The sequence below is a fragment of the Prosopis cineraria genome, unplaced genomic scaffold (assembly GCF_029017545.1).
Source record: "Prosopis cineraria cultivar Desert tree isolate PC_DT_omini unplaced genomic scaffold, ASM2901754v1 PC2, whole genome shotgun sequence".
Classification (NCBI taxonomy): domain Eukaryota; kingdom Viridiplantae; phylum Streptophyta; class Magnoliopsida; order Fabales; family Fabaceae; genus Prosopis; species Prosopis cineraria.
In genome coordinates this window covers 9,136,602-9,149,055 of record NW_026555333.1, presented here as the reverse complement: position 1 = coordinate 9,149,055, position 12,454 = coordinate 9,136,602, and the positions used below count along the sequence as shown (strand labels likewise).

At 35.1% G+C, this 12,454-nt stretch overlaps 2 protein-coding genes and 1 pseudogene across 6 annotated transcripts; 1 reads left to right on the top strand and 2 right to left on the bottom strand.

Moving 5' to 3' along the window:
• The first annotated feature begins 692 nt into the window (after positions 1-692).
• On the top strand, positions 693-5,203 carry LOC129302411 (calcineurin B-like protein 10). 5 transcript variants are annotated; one of them, XR_008591278.1, is made up of 10 exons: positions 693-835; positions 974-1,145; positions 2,262-2,344; positions 3,089-3,148; positions 3,672-3,783; positions 3,877-3,929; positions 4,042-4,122; positions 4,196-4,258; positions 4,494-4,595; positions 4,722-5,203. XR_008591278.1 is itself a non-coding variant. In XM_054941283.1 (10 exons), exons 1-9 carry the CDS (start codon positions 824-826, stop codon positions 4,546-4,548), a joined length of 741 nt encoding a protein of 246 aa, XP_054797258.1. In that variant the 5' UTR covers positions 693-823; the 3' UTR covers positions 4,549-4,595; positions 4,722-5,196. The 5 variants fall into 5 exon arrangements, 4 of the variants coding, with proteins under 4 accessions (XP_054797258.1, XP_054797260.1, XP_054797257.1 ...); XM_054941283.1 differs by having other exon boundaries at positions 4,196-4,308; positions 4,722-5,196; XM_054941285.1 differs by having other exon boundaries at positions 4,494-5,200.
• Positions 5,204-5,860: 657 nt separating this feature from the next.
• On the bottom strand, positions 5,861-7,777 carry LOC129302413 (uncharacterized). The gene is made up of 2 exons (XM_054941286.1): positions 7,641-7,777; positions 5,861-6,973 (listed from the first exon to the last, which is right to left on the bottom strand). Exons 1-2 carry the CDS (start codon positions 7,700-7,702, stop codon positions 6,664-6,666), a joined length of 372 nt encoding a protein of 123 aa, XP_054797261.1. The 5' UTR covers positions 7,703-7,777; the 3' UTR covers positions 5,861-6,663.
• Positions 7,778-8,304: 527 nt separating this feature from the next.
• LOC129302412 (protein REVERSION-TO-ETHYLENE SENSITIVITY1-like) lies at positions 8,305-11,297 on the bottom strand (annotated as a pseudogene).
• Positions 11,298-12,454: the final 1,157 nt, after the last annotated feature.

Sequence of the window (12,454 nt, the reverse complement as noted above, 5' to 3'; positions counted from 1 at the left end):
AATTAATTTATATTTTTATAAATTATTAAATTTAAACCATCAAATTCAATTTAAATATTTAGATTTGCAAAATTCCCTCCACTACAACAAAAGATAGCCAACTTTATAAACTCAATAGCAAAAGTAAACACAACCAACTCTGCAGGCAAAATAAGGTGGGATTAGTTATAAAAAAAAAAATAAAGTTGCATTAGTTACTAAAATTATATAGTGACATTATTATAGAGTATATGTTTAATTTGGATTTTGGATTATATTAAAATGTGTAAACTTTATTAATTTTTTTAATATTCTTACTCCTTTCTTTCTTCTTTTTAATGAAGAATATTCTTACTCCTTTCAGTTGTAAAAAAAAAAGAAAGAAATTGAAGCCCTATTTGGTTTACCATGAACTAAAATCAACTTCTACAATGCTAGTTTGTCTGTGAATTACAATTTGACGCAACTAATGAAATATAATATTAAAAGAAAATCCGTACTCATTATCGTTGGAACCTGGAAGTTAAGAGATTTATGTATGCTTTGCTGAGATTATTTTAAATTACTCAGTAGTTGTAGTTGTAACAGTAGCAGTAGTAATAATAATAATAATTAAAAAAAAAAAAAAAAGAGCTGAGGGAATCTTTGACTTGTCTGTCACATTCTCACATGTCATCAGCATTATCACCATGAGCCGCGGCCACATATTAGCACTGGTAGTACATCACAGCCCCACCATCCATGGCCGAAAAGCGAGATAAACCCGATGAGATTTATAGTAAGAGGCACGGCCTCTGTTATCGAGAGAAACTGAGAAACATTCTCATGATTTTCCAAGACCCCCATGGAGTCCTCTGTAAGCGAACAATTTCTTGCTCTGCATTCTGCTCTCTATCTCGGTTCTCTGTAGACATGAATTGTCTCTATTGACGGTTTATATTTGTTTACTTTTATGCATCGCATTATTCATTTCACCATATTTGTGATCGAACAGACGTCGGGTTTATTGACGGTACGAGAACGAATCCGCGGGGCATTCCTACCATACATAGCTATAATCGAGGCTTTGATATTCACTATGATCGAATGTTTCAGTTTTCGTCGATGCGTCCATAAATGTCGATTCGGGGCCAAAGATCTGGTACAGCTGGCTGGCGAAACAAGATGTAATTCCTTCCTTCTTACAATCATTTTCTTACAATCATTCACCTAAGCCGCTCGATAGCTTTGTAGGTCGTTTTACACTTTTTACGGGGCGGTTGAGCTGGTTGTTTTACACATTTTTTTGGGGTCCGGCATGGTCAGTTGATAAAAGAATGGATAGCTGACTGTAAGTCCAGGGGTTGAATTGGATGTTGAGGCGGAAGTTAAACGATCCTTGGCTGGTACTTCATAAATTTACTATTTGAATTCCTTACATTCAGTCAGAAGACAACGTGGTTATGTCTCGTCTTATATTTCATCTCTATCTCTAATCTAATTTTTCTTTGCGTCTTTCTCTTTGCAAGCGGTATGCATGTAAGAACGAAAGAACGATAGGATTCTCTAATTAACTATCTTCGAACTGTTAATAAAATATGGGGAACAGGGAAAGGGTTAAAAAGTGCGAATAGAACACCCGTGCTTCCTGGGTAATCCCATTTGTTGCGAGTAAAGAAAGGGACTTTATTTTAGTTTATTGTATTTTTGTACCCATTATTGAACTATTTTACTTACGTTTTAGAGTAAGAGTGCAAATTCCTTCATATTTTAATAAAGTGGACAATGTTTTAGGCTTCATGTGAAATTAACAGCTGGGTAGTTAATTAACCTGTCTCTATCCTTTTTACTATTGAAAGAAGAATGTTAAAGAAGGTAGAGTGAGCTGCCAGCTTCGATAGGCAACTTGTATTGTTTTTTCCCCCCTACACGAATGATGGACTTGCTAATGGGGTTCAGGACTCTAATTTAATCAGATAGTAAACGATAATAAACTACCCTGTACATTTAAAATATACAAAAGAAGATGCTACTTTTGCCATTTAATTGAAATCTTCCCCTCCGTAAGAATGCCCTAATCTCATATAAACTCAGATTGGCATCAAGAAGGGATAAAAAGTTCCGAGTTTGAACATTTCAGTTCCTCAGAGTTTAATGATTAAAGATGGGGTCCATTTGCCTTTTTCCCTCTCTTTTATGTGTACTTTTGAATGATAGAACTTGTATTATGATTCCTTTTACGCCCCTTGTGTGCGGTAAATAACCGGTTTAATTGATTAGTTTTGCTTCTGATGATACTGCAGTTACTGTTAATGAACTGGAGGCGTTGTCAGAGCTGTTTAAGAAATTAAGTAGCCTAATAATTGATGATGGTTTGATTCACAAGGTAAATTGATCTGTCAAATGGAATGGATATGGATGGCTTCTATGTGCTCCAATACCAGTGTTTACCGCTTCTGCTGTTGCTCTCTACTTCCCCAATATTTGGGCTCTGATTACTAGATATTTCTTCTTGGTTTGAGTTTGTGTGATTCTGTCCATGTTTGTCTTTGTGTGAGAGGGAGAGGTTTCCAACTCTTTTCAGACAACTCCCTTGTTGCCTTGGTTGATGATTAATGGACAGTATGTTGATGCCCTGCTTTGAAGTTTGTGTATTTTGGTGATTCTTATTCAGTCTGCTTAGTTGGTTGAGAGAACATAACCATGGAGTATTTTATCAATAGAAATATGCTTTGTACAATTGTTGATATCTTATAATTTTCAAATCATCATTAATGTTTGCAGAACAATTGTTTGAGTTATATCTTTGATTTAACTAGTTGTAGCTTAGCATATAATGAATTTTGTGGCTCTGCATATAGAAATGTGGTATTAGTATCTTTAAAACCTGCTTAGTTTTATGAACTAGCAGCGTTTGTATATGCTCCCCTCTCACCCCATTAAAAATAAAAAAAATTGCAGTTAAAAAGGTGTATTAACACTGTACTTATCATTATCACTTTTTTATATTAGGATCGAAAAGCAATATAATATTGTTTGATGAATCATAATATAGTAAACATTTATACTGAGGATTGTTCACTATCCATATGCGGTGGCTGCAATAATGAGTATATTTTTTCTACTGTAGGAGGAGCTTCAACTGGCAATATTTCATACCCCACAAGGAGAAAATCTTTTCCTGGATCGAGTGAGAAATTCTCATATTTTCCAGCCCCGCCATTTTCTTCATCCCAGCTGCTATTAGGAATGAAACTTAATTTGTAGGAAGATTATAATTGATTGACTGTGATCCATTTTAAAGATGGAATACATGAAAATGTACAACTTCAGCTGGCATTTATAGCTGTTTTAACCTTTTTCTTCCTTAGTGTATCTTGCTTGTTTCGTGTTGGGTTGCAAGCTTTACATAGAAGTTTCCAGCTTCGATGATTATTGTTAGCTAGATGCTGGAAATATGTCAAACCACTTTAGTGATGCATTACCAACACTTGTATTCTCTTGGACATTTATATTCTGGAATCCTTGCTTCCACCAAAAGGAACAAGCAGGTGGTTAAAACCTTTGCTCATGTTCATGCACTAATACTTTTCTGATTTTTTTTGTCCGTGCATCCAATGATACATGCACAGTTCATTCACGATGTCTTAAATATACCAGTGTTATTAAAATTATTTCTCCTTTAGGTTTTTGATCCTTTTCTTTTTGGCCAGAAGGTATTTGATCTTTTTGACGAAAAGAGAAATGGTGTTATCGAGTTTGAGGAATTTGTCCATGCACTCAATGTTTTCCATCCTTATGCCCCGGTAGAAGAAAAAATTAATTGTATGTTTGTAGCCAAGTCGATTTCCTTGCTTCATGCAACGGAACTCCCAACTTTTCTTCACCTTATCTCTTTTCCCTGATTATCTGTTGCAGTTGCATTTAGGCTATACGATCTGAGGCAAACTGGGTATATTGAACGAGAAGAAGTGAGTGTTCTAAGTTAATTCGGGTGTTTGTAATTGTTAAAATGCATGATGTTTAAGTTAATTTATTTCTGTTGGTTATTTTCTAGTCTTGGACTTACAGTTTTGGTTTCAGGTCAAGCAAATGGTTATGGCCATCTTGATGGAATCTGACACGAGTCTGCCAGATGAGTTTGTTGAAGCTATTGTTGACAAGGTCAGGTTTGTTTCAAATGTGAAAAATATAGTTTTAATGGGGCAGTTTGTTCATAGAATCTTCTTCCCTGCAGACTTTTGCCGATGCTGATAAGGACAACGATGGTAGAATTAGTAAAGAAGAATGGACAGATTTTGTGAGTCGAAATCCATCTCTTTTGAAGAACATGACACTTCCATACCTTAAGTACGAACTTTATGCCATTATGCCCTGTTTTTAGTTTACTATTACATTCTTGAATTCCCCTTCTTGAAAGACTCCTTTTGAGGCTAATCTCCTACTTTAAAAAAAAAATGGAAAATGAGGCAGAGTGAGTTTCGGCAGCCCTTTCAAACTTCTGAATGTGATTGTGTTTCTTCATCATCTCCTAGGGATGTCACCACTCTGTTTCCGAGTTTTATTTTCGACGCCAACGTTGAAGCTTGAGAATAAGAATGATGTTGCGGCGAGATAAATTAGGTAACAACGGATAGGTAAATTCATTGCTGCTACTCATCAATACCCAATTTGGAGATTTATCAAAAAGTGTGAAGAATTGGTTCTACTTTGTTGCATATTGGTGGTGGTAGGAATTAAATTATTTTCAGCAAAATGTGCAGGTGCCAGTGGGTGTGCCTATGTGTGATCGATTCATTAACAGACTAGCTTTGTAACATATGCATGCATTAATTATTTATAGGAGTGACATAAGAAGTAAAAATTTGTAAATTTTTTTTTTAAATTAAGAGATCTGCTTTATCTTTTCAATCGAGCAGATTTATTTTTGTAATCCAAACCTTTCAGAAAAATTTTCGAAGTTCCGGTGCTGATTCCCATTATATTCATGAAAAACTTTTAGAGAGGGTTGCCTTTTTTCAAGGCTTACTATCATTTTGATTTTTGAAGATGTTGCCATGATTATTTTGCTAGCAGTAAAAGTTTTATATTGAAATTTCAAGAACATGAAGAAGCAGCAAGTTCTTACTTCATGTTTGGTATGGGTAAACTCTGAAGATATATATTTTTTTTTTAAAGAACAATGGTGGATAGAGATAGAATTCTTTATCTTAAAATGTCTAGTACATATTATTGAAGTTATGAAAGAAATAGATACTTCATTCATGTGGGTCAAGGAATGGTACTTCTTACAAGAACAAAAGATGTATTATCAATTTTGCTTTGAGTTATAAAATATTTAAACTATTATATCTTATATGATTTAAGATATTTTAATTGTTAAATATGTAGGTATTCTTTTATATAAGTAATAGAATATAAGTATTGCATACCGCGATTTTCATATAAGCAGTGTGCTAATTCAACTCTTAATCATCCAAGTCAGTCCCACTTAGGTAAATGTCAGTCAATGACCCTGTTTCTCTTAAAATGATCCCCCAAAAAAATACCAAAAGAAAGAGAGTCTCATTGCATTAAATTGTGAACTCGCTGATTTGGACTCCTTTTCTAAAATAAAGTCAAATGTTATCAATATATAAAATGATTACAAACAAACCCAAGACCTCTAAACAGAACACTTAATGGCTCAAACATAACAGACTTAAAGAACATAATTATACTTATTATATAGAAAAATTACAACCAACTTTCTCTTGAGAAAATACAGAACGAATTGTTGTTAAAATATAAAACATGATTTGTTTATTTTTTTGAATGAGATTTCTTATTGATCATTATCTGTGATTAATTTTCTTAAAAGAGCCTGACTGTAATTTTCTCAAAAATCATAACAAAACCCAAAGAAGCAAAAGCCCAAATCATGCTGATCTTATCATGCAAATGTTGTTGAGTTGAACTCCCAAGACGTGAAGAACCAACTTAAAAGCCAATTCACAATGAGCCAATGTAATTGCAGCGAGTAAATTGAGCAAATTACTGAACCATATAAGTTTCGATTCAGTGAATCTTCTCTCGCAGGATTTTGAAAGCCAAAGCTTGATGTGAGGAAGCCAGGGCATTGAATGGAACATAGCTACATGAACCAAGGAAACAAAACCTGAAACAGAGCAAACAAAACAGAACAAGACGAGAGAGAAAACATTGCAGCGCAACATTATGGATCTCCATGCACCTGCAATACATGGAGATCCTCAGCAAAAAAGTATGCGATGTTTTTGTGGGGGAAACCTCGCAAAACCCCAATCCTGTTCCATGCTAAAGAATAGCGTCTGCTTGCGTTTAAGGTGTGACCGAACTGAGCTAGTAACAGTAACAAATCCAAGATCAGCAAACTCAGCATGGTTGTTTGGAAGAACCGTACTAGGAGAGATTGCTCTTAGGTGCCCTCCTTCACGATCAAAGCCATGAATAAGATTGGTAAATATGGTCTGATTTATCGAAACAACCTTGGAAATGCCAGCTGACAATGTCCGCTTAGTTGTGGCTCAGCTTAAAGGAGACTGAAAATGGGCTTGCCCATAAGAAACAACTTTGGGCTTCAAAAGAACACCCTTTGCACCAAGTGAGAATAGTTGAGCCCATTAGAGTTCATGACCACCGGCTTGGCAATGCTAAAAATTTGAATCTGATGACATTTAAATGTCGTCAAAGCATATTACCAAAAACAAAAAAAATGCCTTCAAAGCAATGATTATCCTCAACTTTAGGCAGCTTCATAGGTCGTGAATTCCCTTCAAATACATCTAATCTTTCCCAAATCTTTCTTTTGTACGTGGCACCGTGTCGTATAATCGAATCCTTCACAGATGAGTGATCAGCTGAAGCTCTCCTAGACGTGGCACAAGAGAATGACTCCAACATATCCTCATCATGCAAGCTGCCACGTAACATAGAAGGAGATAGGCCAGGACGAGAAGGAACGGTAGAGATGCGCTTAAGAGTGATTCCATGAAACCTGTGAGAGAAGCAATACGTAAGCCCATCAGAAAGAACATCCACTGACTTTGAAAAAACACCATGCTGAACATGCAGGAAAGGATGCAACCGAGATGACTGGTCCCAAGAACGAGAAGTATGTCCAAAGCCACAACAATTAGAACAAAAACGTCCCACATGTTCAAGTTGAATGGAAGTTTACACCACATCACCATTAGGAAGCTCAAATACAAGGCCATAAGAAAATTTAAGAAATTCAGAAAACGAAAGTTTGAACTGAAATTAAGAAAAATTAAGAAAACAAAGGCCCTTGTTTGAACTGAAATTGTGACAATCAAAACACTGAAACTTGCCAAGTAAATTGTCAATATAACCTGCAGTAGATTTGGTATAAAACTCCATCGGTAACCCAATCAAACGAACCCACACTTGAAAAGATGAAAAAGAAATCTTAGAGAGCGATTGGGAGTTGGGACTCAGTCCATGCTGAAACATAGAAAGTTTAACCTTGCAAGAGCCAAGTTCCTTGATATAAAATGAATGCAGCATTCAAGGAGGAACTAAAATAAAGAACATAATATGAACCAATATGTTGAGTCACCACAACATAACCGCGTAACTTCCAATGTAAATTAATTAAAGCCTGAAGCTTAGAAGAGTGAAGCCGATGATGGTCATGAACATACATAAACAGACAATGCTTGCGACAGAAAGCCAAATGAGATGCACTGCAATCAGGTAGATTCATCGTAGAACGAAAACAGCACCACCAAACTAAAAACCCAAACACAGTAGCACACAGAAAGGAAGAAGAAAGAACACCAGAGAAGAAGCACCACCAAACGGAGAGAAAACTCTCCCCTTACCGTTCAATGAACCTTTTTAAATGTGTTATGGGCAAAGAGTAATTCTCTTATTTTTTGTCCAAAATAATTAGGACTTCTTCATATAAATCACTTACAACATTTATAAGTCACTTAACTTTATTTTTATTAAAGATAATCTTTAATAAAGTTTTTTTTTCCATCAATATTTAACGGGGATAAAAGAAAAAATTTGTGATAAAATTTAGTAACTTCACTTATAAATAGAACAAAAAAGTTATCTTCTTTTTGTTTTATAAATAAGACAGAAGGAGTAAAGGCGAAGCATCCTGTCATCAAGCCTTCAATCACTTTTCAATATTGATAGAAAAATTAAATCCATAAAATTTCATAACAAATCTTATAATTACGAAAACCTACAACATTAAAAAATGTAATTTCCCCATAGCAAAAGTCATCTGATTGATTAACTCATACCTTGGTCTACAACGTTGTGTATGAAACTGATCAACAAAATACCCTTTAACTGTAAGGAACAGAACGCTGTTTGTTCACTTCACACTTTCAACATTTCTGTTCCTATATCAATGTACACTATTGAATCTATTATTTGGTGCATCGATGAATATCATATTCATATCCCAAATCACAATATTTTGTAGCTGAAAATTCATTCCACATCAAAATGTATCAGGCACCAAAAGTGACCTTGAATTCAGAACTGTATCTAGCACTCCAATAGATTTTTGACAAGGTAAGTCCCCAAAAGAAACCATTCCATTAAGAGGAGAGAAAATGTGGGCAGCCCCAGTAAAAAGGGCCAGCCAACCACGAAAACTCCAAAGGACACAACCACCACAAAAGGCAAGAAAGATCTTACAATTGAGTGGAGGTCGACCCAGCGGCTCTTGAATAGTATTAAGGCTCCTATATTTACCATGTTCCAACTCATTGATCCACCATAAGAGGGGCAATTCAAACAATTTGCAAGAAATGAATGGCAGTTGAAGGTGAAAAGGTTGTAAGCTTTGCTCTCAAAATACCACACACTTGACTCCAAGGCATCATCCTATGTGATCGCAGCCCCATACTCGGAGCGCCTCTAGCCCTGCTTGCATGTATGTGCGGAGAGATGTGGGGGAAAGCAACACTGTAACATGTCAGATTGCACAATAAACTTGTCAGATAAGAGTTGACACTTCCAAACAGTTAATATTGATTTCAAACCCCACTAGGGTGCAGGGGAGGGGGAAGCCTGAGAAAATGGAATACAAGGATGCACATGCAAATACAACTCCGGACAGTTTCACTCTTTCTTCAAGAGCAAATTGGAATCACTGCACCAGGCAAATAGGTGAAGAGGGGGTGAGGGTAATCTTAGGTAGTTAGGGTAACAACATATCTGTGGCCTGATAGCTCTGGATTGCTAGAAGAAACATGACCTAAATCTATGGATTTGAAATTCAAGATAAAGAGCAAAAATCCAATCTCAATATGTGGTGCTGTGTAATTAAATAAATTGCAATATTTAATATTAATATTAGCCGGTTATGGTGTCTACCCCCTTTGAAAGGGTTATATCAGTAAGCTGAAATAACAAATTGATCTACTTCAAACAATTTTGGACTCCGTTAAATGAAAGAGGAAAGAATAGGAGTTGGTTTTTATTCTTTCAAGCTAGGAAATTTATCATCTCATTGTAAAGCCCTTTCTCTAAAAGGAACTGGTTTGATGGGTTAACATTACTAAGCCCTCTCGTTCCAAATACGAATAGTTCCACAGAGCACAAGACTATCATGGTTGCAGTTAGCCCTGAGAGTTTTTCTCATAAACCAATATTAATGGAATCTGTGTATGTAATGCTTTCATTCGTGAAAGCAACGTCAAGGGAAAATATAAGGCAACAAGATAGGGGAATTTCGAGAAATAGTACCTGTCTCTGATCAAGTTGTAAGTATCTTGCAACAGCACCGAAAGCAAAATCATCAACATTCACAAAGTCGGATCCTGAAAAATCTAAAACAGCTCCATCCTGCCTGCAAATGCCAACATGACCAATGAAGGGTGCCAACCACGAGACAACAGGAAGTGGAGTCCAAACTAAACATGGAAACTTTGCCTTCCTTGGATCAATAGGATCTAGTGGCCAGAGCTCATGTTGCATAGAACTTGAACGCTCAATGTCATAAGTTGCATTCAACTCCATAGTAAAAGTCTATATAGTAGTACAGCATACAGATTTGCTCTCATTTCTGTTGAGATGCGTCGCCAAATCAAAGAACATCTTCACCCATCCCAACCGCTACCAATAAAGTGTATGGCGAAAATCAACTGTGAGAGTTATTATCTCATCAATTCAATCAGATTTTCTAAGCAGGGATGAAATTATGATGGATAGAACTAAGATCTTTCTTTCTTTTTTTCTTCCTTTTTTTCTTTTTGAGAGAAGGCAGGAGGGGGAGGGAGAAGACAATATTCTCTCTGGAAGGTTTGTGGCTATAACTTGATGTTCTTGGTTGTATGTATGTGTTCAGGATTAATCTTCAGCGGAAGTGAGAAATCATACGAGTTTACATCACGTTTGTTAAGGTAACCTGACCTCTAGCAAAGATATCATCTCCCACACTCACTTCTACTTTCCTTCTATTACACTCGTCAATCCTCTGTGCAATCTATATTAAGTTATCCAAATTTTACTCCTTAAGGCTCAAGTTGTTACTTCATTTCATGAAAATATAATAAGCATTTGATGTTATATTAAATGACAAATCATCAACTAAAAAATGATGTTTATTCACATCCCCTCGTATTCACTTATTAATATTTTAGTTTCATAAAACACCCTTATCTAATTTTTTTTAATAGAGTTAAAAAAATGTCAAATACATCTCTTCACAGTCATTGTTAGATCTAAACTTGGAATATGAACATCTCTTGAACCAAGGGATATGGAATGTATCTTTTTAACTAGAAAAGCTATCAATCCTTTAAAAAAGGCAAGTTCAAGGGATATTCTGATTATCTCATTGCCATTTGTAAGCGCAGACAGACGAAAACCCCGATGTCTAATCCCACTGGAGATTGTATAATGGCAAAGTTCAAAGCACACAAAATACTTCAATTGAATTAGACAGTCGAAAAATTAATAGACTTCGAAGTTTAATAGTCCTTACAACTTGTCTGTACAAGAGGAGACTGGAGGACAGCCGATAGAAATGCTGATACAATATTAGGGCAACACGAAGAAACAGCGAGCCAGGAGGAAGATATTGAGGTTGAGGGAGATAACCAACAAGCATAAACGATGCTATTGGTGTTCATTGATGCTAAACAAAATTAACAAGAACTGATACAATTTATTGACAGGAAAACCACTGATATCTAAATCCAAATGCGGAAGCGTTGGAAAAGTCAAAGATCTGTCCCGTTCTCTTAAAAAATTAAACTATTTGATATCGTAGATTTTTACTAGGAATTGATTTCGACAATATCAAGTTCCAAAGCAAAGAGGAAGAAACAAGAAATAGGAATATTCATGAACCTTGTTCATTTCTTCACAACTGGTGGGCCCCACGATACGATCTTTTCCTGACGTTTTTCTCCATTAGTTGAATGCAGGAGGTACAGGAATAGAATACATTATATTGATATAATATCGTATTGATCCAGATTAATTAGAATTAATTGTAACTTCATCCAATAAAAGAAGGGAAGAGGAACTGTACTGAGAGCAATTAGAGGGTTGTTGTGAGATTGGGTGGGTACTCACTGTAGAGATGGAGCTCCCTCACCTTCCGAATTGGAATAAGAAAACAATATGCAAAATAAAATTAAACAAATACCTTGAAGGCTTGAACACCAGCATCAACAGGTACTGGATTCTACAATTTAGGGATGTTTAAGATTGTATTGTACTCATCCTGATCAACTAGTATCTATTTAGGTTATGTCAGGATGGGTTTGTCCCAACCTTAAAAAAATTAAAACAAAATGCTTGTGAGATTAAACATAAAAAGGATTGGATGAGATGAAACTTGAAATATCTTTTAGGATATCTCATCCCGTACTAATATTATATATATATATATATATATATAAATTTTATATGTTAATTATTATAAAACCCTTTGAAACATGGAATAAAATTTGAATCTTGATCATTTTTTTGAGATTAGATATGAGACAGGATGTCTTAGTCCCATTTTGTGAACACCTCCTACTACAAATATGGTAGTTCTTGATTATTTTCGACCAGAAGATAACTCTTGATTAATATGAAGGTTTTGCCCACTATGTTCTTGACCCAGCAATTAAGAAATTATTTCTTTCGCCCAATCCTTCTGAGATTAATTAAATTTCAACACAACATAAATTGTGTTGCTGGAAATGCCATTAAGAGATTTCTCACAATTATACTTCATATTGAAAGAAAAAAAAAACTTTGGGAAAACAACAATTACAGATCATATAAAATTATTAATTACAATTAGAGATATCAAATTATCAAATCAAAATAATAAATCATGATTCTTATTTAGAATTAAAAACATGAGTTTGCAAAATTACCCTTACGTAAATGTAGAAAAGATCTGCTTAAGTCTAGCTTGGCAATTAAAGAAAAATAACTATTAAAATTAATATTATAAATTGAAATTATTATTAATTTTCATTGGAAA